The sequence below is a fragment of the Esox lucius genome, chromosome 1 (genome assembly GCF_011004845.1).
Source record: "Esox lucius isolate fEsoLuc1 chromosome 1, fEsoLuc1.pri, whole genome shotgun sequence".
NCBI classification, from domain to species: Eukaryota; Metazoa; Chordata; class Actinopteri; order Esociformes; family Esocidae; genus Esox; species Esox lucius.
In genome coordinates, this window is record NC_047569.1 from 22,856,921 (window position 1) to 22,868,592 (window position 11,672).

At 40.7% G+C, this 11,672-nt stretch overlaps 2 protein-coding genes across 5 annotated transcripts; both read left to right on the top strand.

Annotated features, from left to right (window-relative positions):
• The first annotated feature begins 232 nt into the window (after positions 1 to 232).
• srsf1a (serine and arginine rich splicing factor 1a) lies at positions 233 to 8,204 on the top strand. 3 transcript variants are annotated; one of them, XM_010892852.3, is made up of 5 exons: positions 233 to 868; positions 1,195 to 1,376; positions 6,147 to 6,319; positions 6,449 to 6,480; positions 6,570 to 6,661. In XM_010892852.3, the coding sequence occupies exons 1-4, from the start codon at positions 678 to 680 to the stop codon at positions 6,449 to 6,451; spliced, it is 549 nt and encodes a 182-aa protein (XP_010891154.1). In that variant the 5' UTR covers positions 233 to 677; the 3' UTR covers positions 6,452 to 6,480; positions 6,570 to 6,661. The 3 variants fall into 3 exon arrangements, 2 of the variants coding, with proteins under 2 accessions (XP_010891154.1, XP_010891068.1); XR_002197085.2 differs by lacking the exon at positions 6,449 to 6,480 and adding an exon at positions 7,780 to 8,204 and having other exon boundaries at positions 236 to 868; positions 6,570 to 7,330; XM_010892766.4 differs by lacking the exon at positions 6,449 to 6,480 and having other exon boundaries at positions 236 to 868; positions 6,570 to 8,204.
• A 788-nt stretch (positions 8,205 to 8,992) lies between these two features.
• On the top strand, positions 8,993 to 11,444 carry dynll2a (dynein, light chain, LC8-type 2a). Of its 2 annotated transcripts, none has more exons than XM_013134512.3 (3): positions 8,993 to 9,136; positions 10,053 to 10,189; positions 10,324 to 11,444. In XM_013134512.3, exons 2-3 carry the CDS (start codon positions 10,058 to 10,060, stop codon positions 10,459 to 10,461), a joined length of 270 nt encoding a protein of 89 aa, XP_012989966.1. In that variant the 5' UTR covers positions 8,993 to 9,136; positions 10,053 to 10,057; the 3' UTR covers positions 10,462 to 11,444. The 2 variants fall into 2 exon arrangements, with proteins under 2 accessions (XP_012989966.1, XP_010891280.1); XM_010892978.4 differs by lacking the exon at positions 8,993 to 9,136 and adding an exon at positions 9,143 to 9,311.
• The last annotated feature ends 228 nt before the right edge of the window (positions 11,445 to 11,672 follow it).

The window sequence follows — 11,672 nt, forward strand, 5'->3', positions numbered from 1 at the left end:
CACCAACTAGTGTTAAGTGGCTTGACATTTTCGAAATTGGTCCGAAGTAAGATGGTGGACCTATTAAGTCCCATCTGCTTTATATTTATGGTTTAAACCCTGTATATTACAACTAGCAATTATGCGTTGATCTTACAAATGGACATGTAATGTCTAGGGTGTAGACAGGAAAATGCTATGACAATTTCTTTCCCGGCAGGAAGGCAATGTCTTGTCCTTCTCTGCCAGAACTATAAACATTGAGAAAGGTGGACATAAACCTCAGTAAAAGGGAGGCGTGCGTCTACGGCTGAATATCTATTGAACGGTAGTGCAACGGTAGTGACTTTTCAGGCAACTGTTTTTCAGTGGGCTTTATCTAGCTCTGTGAACTATTTTATTTGGCGGACGTATACATTTCTAGTGTTCTTGACTGAGATCGTTTCCGGGACTCATGAATTCCCTCGTGAAGAAGCGTGGTTCCTTCCTGAAGAAAACGAAGTGAAAGAGAATTGCACGGGGTAGAAGTATAGTGGAAAACTCGAAGATTAGTTGATCACATTTCGTGTTTGGACTGTTTATGTGAATACACTCTGGTGTCTGGTCGCTTGTGATCTGCTACAAACCCCTTTTGTTGGATTGCATTTTTTTTCTAAATTTATCGCCAAAACAAACTTGCTAACGTTAGCTTGCTAACTATGTCGGGAGGCGTCGTCAGAGGCCCTGCTGGAAATAACGATTGTCGAATTTACGTTGGAAATTTACCCCCTGATATTCGTACAAAAGACGTAGAGGACGTATTCTACAAATACGGAGCTATTCGAGACATCGATTTGAAAAATCGAAGAGGAGGACCACCATTTGCCTTTATCGAATTTGAAGATCCCAGGTAGCTGAAATGCTAGTCTCTCTTTACCAACTTGTGCGCCGTTTGCGTACGTTACCCGCCCGAGCAACTACTGTAATTTATTTACTAGGTTAAGCTGATGTTAACTACTTTTTGTCAATGTATTTCCTTCCCCTTCTACAACTTGATTGTGAGTAGTTGGCTATCTGATAGTAATACGCTTGGTAACACGGATTGTCCTGATGTGTGTACACCGCATATCGCTGTGTCCGTGGACGACGCTTTACCTAGCTTGTTGGGTTACGTCGTTACCTTAGCTGTCTAGTTTTCATTGCATGTGAAATATGCATTTTCTATCACGCTTTCAGGGATGCCGACGATGCAGTTTATGGGAGAGACGGGTATGACTACGACGGTTATCGTCTGCGAGTTGAATTCCCTCGGAGTGGCAGGGGTGGGGGGAGAGGCGGCTTTGGAGGGGGGATTGGTGCCCCCAGAGGTAGATACGGGCCGCCATCAAGACGCTCTGAGTACAGGGTAATTGTTTCAGGTGAGTCGTGTAGTGATGTCGCCCACCGCAGCTATGTCCATGAATCCCTCTAATTTACTGATGACTGTCACAAAGCCACCCAGCTACCAAAGTGGCTGAATAACTTCGCGGAATAACAAAAATCGCCAAAAGTATCTCTGTCAACAGACTTCACAAAATGATTCAACGCCAATCGATAGTTATATGACACGTTTGAGTCGCAATTTAATTTACGATTAAGGAGTTATTGTACATCCACATTACATTTCTGCAGTCCTACTTTGAATGTCTCTTTCTGGAATACCATGAGTTAATACTAATGGATTCTTATCAGCAACCCATATTGACCAACTTTTAATAATTAAACTAGACTGTTGGTGACTTCTGTATTTCATGAAAAAATTTCTGATTGGTTAGTGTGCCACCATAGGCCGGAAGCAAGTTTGCTCTGTGGTGAATGTGCATCGCAATTTCGGTTAAATAACGTTGTTCTCAGATCTTTAATTTATTCCATTGATTTCCCCATTTTAAATGAAGAAATTGGTATCTTGAAATTATTGATGCATTGGGAGTAATGACAATGAGACATTTTGGGTGAGTTTTCTGATGGAGGCAAGACATGCTGAAACTTAATATGTCCTGTTTAACTAGTAAATTGATTACTTATCAATAATTTTATTGCATTAAACTTAAATTAATCACAAAATGTACACTTTGTACACACCAATGATTAAATATTTTTCTTAAACATGTCATACTAAACAGGTGTGATTAGCACATTTTTCTTTAAAAGAACCATCCTTGTTTATTTTTAATCTGTTCTTTCAAGCCGGTAACAGTAATGACAAAACCTAGACACAGACTAATCAAACAGTTTTATTAATTGTTTTTATTGATTCACTTTATAACATGTATTTGTTCACTCTAGCATTAATAGTAACATCCCTAAGTCACCAATGGTACAGGCCTATTTGTTCCTGCACTGTATATAAATTGGTTTTATAGTTTAATGCATTTTTTTAACACTAGAATGGCCATAAATGTTAAATTCATGTCAACATTTGTTCCCTCTTCATTTACTTTCCTTAAGAGTTAATAAGTCATTGTCAGAATCTGAATATCACAAACAAAACTAGTGTCATAACCTCTGAATAATTTTTGGTGGTTGGGGTACAATGAGTCTATAGCTATGAGGAAGCAAACATTGTGTGGTTAAGTAATCACCAAATTTCAAATGAAGAAGCGAGGGTGACTTCCTATTTTATTCAAGTATTTATAATAGCAATTAACTTAAGATTTGCATGGAGTCATTTTATTTATCAGTCTAATCCAGCTGTATTTCGTGTATACAGTGACTGCAGGCATCAGTTATACTGGCAAGACCAAGGTGAAGGAATGTACATGCAGCTAGGATTTGCATTGCTACAGGACCTAAAAACCCAGTCTCAAATAGGGATGTCACGATACCAGAAATGTAGGAGTCGATGCCAGTACCAGCAAAATTCCATGATTCTCGATACCCAATTTGATACCACAGTATAAAACTAAAACAAAACAATAAATCCCATGTACTTCAGTAAATAGCGGAGGCCAACACATGCACACTCCTCTACCAAGAGTGCAAGCAGTAGTTTACATTTACTGACATGGTGACAGACTGTGAGTCCGGAAAAATTTCTTTAAAACGCCGTTCTGAACCGGTAAGGACTGTAGCCTACTACTATGAGCTATGGTTACATTATGGTAGACTTTAGCCATTACTAGTCTCGTGAGGCCACACCTCCAATCTCGTCTGGCCTGGAGACATTCTAGACCCGGTTGAAGAGGCTAAGCAATTGCAAACATCATATGGAACATAGTTGGCTAGGATACACAGCAATACCAGAGGTCTCAAACAAAAATAATAGTACAGTGTATCTTTGGATAAGGATATAACAAGGGTAATACTTTGGATATGTTCTTAATGAAATGTAAATTGAAACTCACTCACTTTGAAATCTGTAAATAAATCTGCATGTCTGTCTTTCAGGTGCTTTGCTAAATTGGAAGTGTTTTCTCCTTTAGTCTCCAGTTTGAATGCACTGTTTGCAAAGTGTTTTTTTTGCGATTTGGTTACTCCGTGAACATCCGCTTCAAATGCTATGCTCACAACTCTTACAGTTTTCCTTTTGGGCGAGTCGAGGCAGTGCTGCTGCTGCACTTATCGCCATCGGTAACGTTTTGGTCCCCGGTACCTGCAATAATGTACAAAAATGGGCACTGATGTTTTCTGAATGTTGGCATCGACTTGGTACCGAAGTATCGGTTCTCGTGACATCCCTAGTCTCAGATGGTGTGGAAGACATGGCTGGTGAGCGCCATCTGATTCCTATAAAGCCAAGCAAAGTCAGTCCCTGGATGGGAGATGAGATCTTGCAGGACGTTGTGTAGGAGAGCCAATTCTGGTCTACAATTGTATTGGCATTGTAGGGGACATTGTCCAGCGTATAGGGTTGTACTGGCTCTCTGGTCAATAAAAATCCAATGGTACTCTTCGTATGAGTAGAGGTTAACCCTGTTGTCCTGGATTCATTTCCAATTTCACCCTTGTTTCATCGTAGCATGTTACCATGCACCAACCCCAATGCTAAAATAATTATTACTGTAAGGTATTACAGGTAATAAATGTCTACGGTCTCAAACTTCAGAGTGCATGTCAGAGCAAAAACCAAGTCCAAGAAACCCTCCATAGACCTGAGATAATTATGTTGAAGCATTGACATTGACAACTAAGTAACTGGGTAAGAATGGCCTTTGTCAGGGAGGTGACCAGGAAACCAATGGGCCACTTACAGAGCTCCAGAGTTTCTCTTCAGGGACTGCCGAACCAGCCAGAAGGGACCACCATGTCTCCAGCACTCCATCACTCCATCAAGTCCAAGAAACCCTCCATAGACCTGAGATAATTATGTTGAAGCATTGACATTGACAACTAAGTAACTGGGTAAGAATGGCCTTTGTCAGGGAGGTGACCAGGAAACCAATGGGCCACTTACAGAGCTCCAGAGTTTCTCTTCAGGGACTGCCGAACCAGCCAGAAGGGACCACCATGTCTACAGCACTCCATCAATCATGGTAGCGTGGCGAAACGTAAGCTACTTCACAGTGAAAGGCATATGACCTGCTGCATGGACTATACCAAACAGCACTTAAAGGACTCTGCAAGCATTTATATATCTGATAGGACTAATGTCAAGTGCTATGTCTGGTTAAAAAAACAAGTACTCGCTCGTTATCTGGTTAGTACAATCCCTAGGGTAAAGCATGGTGTTGGGGGGAATCATGCTATTGGGATACCGCTCAGCTGCAGGGTCTGTGAGGCTGTTCATGATTGGGGGAGAGATGAAGAGAGCAAAATGAAGAGGTCCTTGAAGACAACTTGACCCAGAGCGCACAGGACCTTACATTGAGGCTAGGATTCATTTGTCTTTTTGCGTTGACATGTTTCAGCATCTCATTGACCTGAAGCACATAATCACGACAGTGCTAGTGTGGCTTTGGGACCAGTCTGCTAATGTACTTCTGTGGCCCAGGCAAAGGCTGGACTTGAGCTGCATTGAATATTTGTGGGAAGTGCTGAAGATCGCAATTCACTGATGCTCCTCATCCTGTCTGATGGTGCTTAAGAGAATCTATGTGGAAGAATGGGATAAACTGTCCTACTCCAAGTGTGCCTATTCTGTGTTCATGTTGAAGACAACACACTTTCTATTGAATACATTTTAAATGAAGTCCATAACGTGGAGCGTGTGAAGGGGTCCCAGTGCTTTCTGAAGGCAGTGTAAATTGTAGTGGATACGTCTGCTAAATGACTCAAATGTAAAAATGTAAAGGACAGCTTGACGGTTTGGATAAGCCTGTGACAATTCACATGCTCATCACGGGGAGAGCAGATCCAACCGCACAACCCACACAACTGATTGCTTCTGTTTAGTTACATGGACCTGCTCTAGCACATCAGGGGCTGTACTGTGGCTGAGCCACAGCTAGTACATCACTGCCTAGGTCTTGTCTGTTGACAGACTGGAAGCATTCATTGCTTTTCTGTGTGAGCATTTGGAGTTTGGATAGCTTGTGGTTGGAGTACTCCAAGCAATTAAAGCACTTAGGATGAATTGTTTCCACAATTTTAATGACCGAGAGAATAGAATATGAACGTTTCCACCCATCTTTTTTGTTGTTGTGCTGATGTGGACACCCAGTACCTGCTGAATGTCTTTCCATGTCTGTAAACACCTATGGGTCAGGCAGCAGGTGAGCAAGTCCCAGAGAAAGAGATGAGGCTTGTGGAATCATAAGTTGGCGAGGGGAGAAATCACCTGGAGCCATTACTGAAGCCTTGTTGTGCTTATTACTTACAGCCTATTATAGCATAAACAAATAAAAATACCATTGAATTATTTTGTTTCATGATGTTACATTTCATAAACAACAAAATCAGTATTCTTCTGAAAGCACATTTTGTCACGGTTCTGGAAAGTTGACGTGGAACATGAGTCTGAAGGGGGTCGGAAAAGCTTAGTTTTATTTTTAAGAGATTTATTTTTGAATGACTTTTTTTAGGACCGTTTTTGTGGAGGAGCTTGGCCATGGAATGGGGTGAAAATGTAACCCTAACCCAATGTGAAATGTATTTACAAGTATTGCTTTAGTCAAGGTCGAGTACCTACCACTAATACCACTAAATGACCCACTATTGAGCAAAGTCTCTGGGTTAAACATGTTTAAGTCTTCCTTTGCTTATCTCCAAAGGGCTACCCCAGAGTGGCAGCTGGCAGGACCTAAAGGATCACATGCGTGAGGCTGGGGATGTGTGTTATGCTGACGTTTTCAGAGATGGAACTGGGGTTGTGGAGTTTGTGCGCAAAGAAGACATGACGTATGCAGTTCGAAAGCTGGATAACACCAAATTCCGATCACATGAGGTATGCTTTTAGATTGTACTGGTTGTTCATGGGTTTTGTTGTAAGGATAGGATGTTATTTTTGTTGAAGGTAAGTGTAGTGACTAACACTTGAATCTTTCCCTTCAATCTTTTCCCATTTTCAATCCAGTGACTACTTATGCAGCCTTCCAAGAACTAAAGGTTTGTTTTGATGCAATGGAAGGAACCGTTTTAGGTGGAAATGGTTTTCGTTTCAACGTCCAGTTCTTTTTTTTTTGTGTGTCTACCAGGGAGAGACCGCATACGTTCGCGTGAAAGTCGATGGTCCCCGCAGCCCGAGCTATGGAAGGTCACGCTCCAGGAGCCGCAGTCGAAGCAGGAGCCGCAGCCGTAGCGCAGCCAGCAGAAGCCGCAGCAACTCTCGCGGTGGTGGTGCCCGTGGCGGCAGAGGGTCTCCCCGCTACTCTCCTCGCCACAGCCGCTCTCGCTCACGTTCCTAAATTTGGCCTCTTCCACCATCACTGTTGTGTTGCCCCGTGTCGGTGGATCCCTGTAAACTGTTTCCCTCCCTGCTTGTTTTAACCCGCTTGAGTTTTTCCAGAAGTCAACTATAGACCCCCCCCCCCCCCCTCATTTCATCTCCTGATGTCCTTGTGGAAGGTATTGGTATGTAGGTGTATCCCCCTGTGTTATCCTCCCCACTCTGCCTACTTATGTCCTTTTGTTTTGATCCTCTTCTGGAATACATTTTAATTTACGATCGTCTTTCCTCAGTTCTTAGCAACATTTGAAAACCATTTTGCGATGAAATTCCAAAAAGTTGAGCTGTTCACAAGTTCAATGTTTTTTGTAAGTGTTGGAAAATTGTGTTGAATAATAATTTTCATAAGGTGGGGGAGTCTCATTGCTTAACTGTATTTTACCCTTGTGTCTTCCTTTAGACATCTGAAGATAAGGATTAAAGAATGTTTTGGAATAAAAGAGTTGTGGAGCACATTTCATTTGCTTGATCAGAATAGGACATCTTAGGAGGAGTCAGGTTGATGCAATGGTATGATTTAGTGTTGATTATTGTGAGCTATTTATAAAATGGTTTCTACAGGATGCATGATTGTCTCTTGAATGTAGTGCAATTTCCTATATTCTGTGTGTACATGCACTATCTTATTTGGTGAGCTCTTTAGCACTGATAAATACAGTGCATGTCTTTGGTTTTGTGCCAGGACATAGCTCCTTCTAAGATGTGCCTTTTTACATCAATGTTATATAAGAACCATCTCTTATAGCTGCTGTTTTAATGTTAGTCTCTGGCTCTGGGCTTGTTTCAGCGCAAGCATTTACAAATTATTAAAATGTTCAGAATAATTTGGTTAGCTTACATTTTTATTAAATGGATCTCTAATAGTGACATGTCATAAGTGCACAAAAAAGAACCGGGCTGGGCCCAAATCAGACATGATTCTAATGGTTTCCCTCTGATTTTTTTCCTGGTATTTCAAGGTTTTGATTGGAGGAGTGGCTCACTGGATCCCAATCCTTGGAGCCGGATCAGAGGAGCATTTAGGGAAGGGATAGGCAAGGATGGATGCTTGGAGCGGGATCCGTTTTCCAGGAATCAATCAATTGAACTAATTAAGGAATCCTAGGTGCAACTTTTTGATTTGCTGAGTTTATTTCAATTTTTGAGCATTTAAATATGTTCAGAATCAAAGGATATGGATAAGGATTATTTACGTTTTTTGGAGTAAGAAAAGGAAACTGAGGACCAGGAAGTTGGATCAAAGGATACAAGGAGTCGTAGGAGCCTGGTAAATAAGGGATTATATTTGGGATCGTTGGGGATTATTTCGTACAGGTAGTCTGTCTGTTTTAAGATTACATTTACTCTTTTAGTATAGAATTTTCAATAAAATCCTGAAACTGTGTACTTGGTTTTTAGTTTTTCTTTTGAATTCATGTTAAATATTAGTTTCATGGGCCTCTGATATAAAATATATAATAAAAAAAGGTAATTGGCCTTCATTGGTAAGTGACGAAAACCCTGGTAAAACTGAGTAGTTTGAATCCTTAATGCTGATTGGCTGAAAACTAATCAATATAACAGCCTGTAGTGTAGATCTATTGCCAATTTCAAAACCTCATTATTTATTGCTTAATTATATACCAGAAGGTTTTGAGTCCTGAAAACTGATTAACTTATAGTTGTGGTGTACAAGGCTGTATACCATGAGTATGACATCACATCACTTCTTTACACCCACGTGCTTTAGTGCTTAATTATAAAAACGTGGTGGATTTCTATACATATTAATCTTATACACACCGATCATAAACCAGGGCAATATTTTTAATGGTGACTATAGCTACCTACTTTTTAACAATAGTTTCACAGCCACAGATTAAGCTAATCTGTGTCAGGAACCTACCCAATATTCTGTAGTAGACGTCATTGGTGTTCAGGAGCCCCCCTGAACACCAATGGAATTATAGGTTGTATAATTTCACTGAATATGTCAGTAGTATATGATAACTAACCTCTTGTGCTAATTGGTTAGTATGCACCTGTAGTGAGGAAAGAAAAATAGCGCTTATACATCCCCACTAGAGATATTAGGCTAAGTAAGGAATGCTATGAACAATTAAATAGCATACATCACTGATACAGTAATTGAAACTGCTTTCAGTAAGATGACATTGACCATACTCGGTACAGCTGCGCTTGCCAGGGGGCCTTCTGTACCTACCTCACCGTGTATTGTCAACGATGCATTGTGGGATGAAATAAGATGCTGGAAGAGAGGAGCTGCTAGAAAATGCTCACAACACCAGAAGAGGTTGCCGCTCAGCCAATAACAGGGTAAGTGGCGTAGAGGGCGGGGGAGGCATTTTAACACGGCATTTTGCCACATTTGCTCTGAGTAAATCTTATCAAATAACTTGTCGCAACACGGTCCAGCGAGTTCGAAAAGCGTATTATCTACGAAGGTGAAATACCTGTTTTCGAAAGGAAAAGAATCAGTCATCTACGTAAGGTGAGCCGCAATGGTTGTCTAGTAGTACTCTGCACGCACGCACTCGGTTGACTTGCATGGATTGGATAGGGATGATTCTGGTTGTCTGGAATTGAAGTTTCTTTTACATTTACTTTTCTATTAATCATTTGGATAACAAATGATTGAATCCAAATCGAATGCGCAATCACCACCCAACATTTCCCTAATCCGCGTGGACCTAGCAAACATCCATATTCTATCAATTAGAAGTAAAATAATAGCTAATTTTGATGTTTTCCCTTGCCTAGACATTCGCATCACACAGCAGACATTCCTCGTTTTATAAATGTAATGTCTCCGGTTTTGTCTCTTTTTTTTTGCCTAGGCTAGTAATTTAATTGAACCTGTATCGAGTTTCTGTGTAGCCTATTATTGTAGGCCTTACAGCACAGGGTCGTCAGTCAACGTTATATGGTATCGAAATACAGACAAGTAGCCCAGTACATCTGAAGACCTTGCAATTGTTTTGCTAGAACTGCGTTGACGACGGTTGAGGATGGCATATTATTTAACATCTGCACTTGATTGGCGTGTCATTCGAGCTCCACTGTGAACAAACATAAGGGATCAGAATATAAGCACGTGTTACCAGTGAATTCAGGCTGAATATTGAGAACATTTTCACTTCACTAAGTTGTCATTTTGTGTTATAACAGCAATATTGGTCGTGATTAGTCGGAAAATTGCATTGCTTTTGACAATATTTTTGTTTGTTTGCAGGCATCATGACTGACAGGAAGGCAGTAATCAAGAATGCTGACATGTCGGAGGATATGCAGCAGGATGCAGTGGACTGTGCTACCCAAGCCATGGAGAAGTACAATATAGAGAAGGACATTGCTGCTTACATCAAGAAGGTGTGTTGAACTGTCCAGTCTTAGGCCTAGGTATTACAAATTTAGTGACTGAAAGTACCACAGCCAGACTGCAAGGTGTGCTATGCCTCGAGGTCATTCATAGACTACTAAATCCCTGTTTTCAATCCCTGTAGGAATTTGACAAAAAGTATAACCCTACATGGCACTGTATTGTTGGGAGGAACTTCGGCAGCTACGTGACCCATGAGACAAAGCATTTCATCTACTTCTACTTGGGGCAGGTGGCCATCCTGCTCTTCAAGTCTGGCTGAGTTGTGCCTCCCCTCCTATCCTGGACTGTAATGCACTGGTGGTGGATGTCACAACTTCCCACACACTTCAGATATTCAAATGAAAACATAACATGATACACAATTGGCTGTGCGCAACTGCATGGACTAAGATGTACCATATTTAATGTGTATATGTTACCGTAAATAATTACTTTTCACTAGTTGGCAGAACATGCAACTGCAAGATATTTTTGTTAATGCTGTTCTAAGTTTTGTTAAACATAAGTAAAAAACAAAAAAAAAATAATGCTTTAACAGTGGCCTTTGATTGTATAATAAAGGAAAGCTAGAGAATGTTGTGTCTGCTTTCCCCCAGAAAGCTGTGTTGTTTTTCAGTGACTCCTGTTCTACCATTTGACTGTTCTGTTCCTCCTGACTTTAAAGTAGGCTACTACAGTAGTTTGTACTGCCTTGTATATTGCCAGGTACATGTGAGACTAGCGGTGTGTTTTGACGTTATTCATCCCATTTTCCCAGACGATTTAGAGCTGTGACGTTTCATCTGGCACACTTGGGGTATTCTGCTTTATTCCTTCCAGTTGCTATTTTTAGTACACGCTAGTAGAGGTGCTATGGTAATGTTAGGGTGTTTTAGATTTTGTGACATGCTTGGGGGTTCCATTTAGAGAGGAAAGAGGGTTGTCTGCATTTACTTTAACTTAATATTTAACTTGTCTCCTAAAACATTGGCATTCGGGTTCTGTCAATGTTCACTTTCATCTTTAGAGGGGATTATTTATTATATATTAGACTGCAAGCAATGTCTTCCTGGTCAATCTTAATTGGAGTGCATTTTCTTGCATGTTATTGGTTGTTTTCATTTGTAGTGAATTGCTGTATTAGCATATTTCACACCTTGTTATGAGTTCAGGGGCATGTGAGTACAATTGTACTTCATTACAGGTGTCCAGTAAACTTAGAATCTTTCATTTCCACTAATTAAAATGTATAATCCAAGTCAATGATGAGCTTGTCTTCATTGTATGCTGTGCACTTCTAATAGTTTTATGTTCAGTTTTAACCATGTCTTTGAAAATGTAGTATGTTTTAACCATTGCATCAAACTGGGTAGTTATAGAAGGTGGAGACCACAAGCCCTTATTTGGCTATTTGCCAATAAGATTTCTGCTAGGTTGCTCCTCGCCCCCAAACAGCGGCAAGTTTGTTTTGCATGGCCCTGGGTGGGTAGA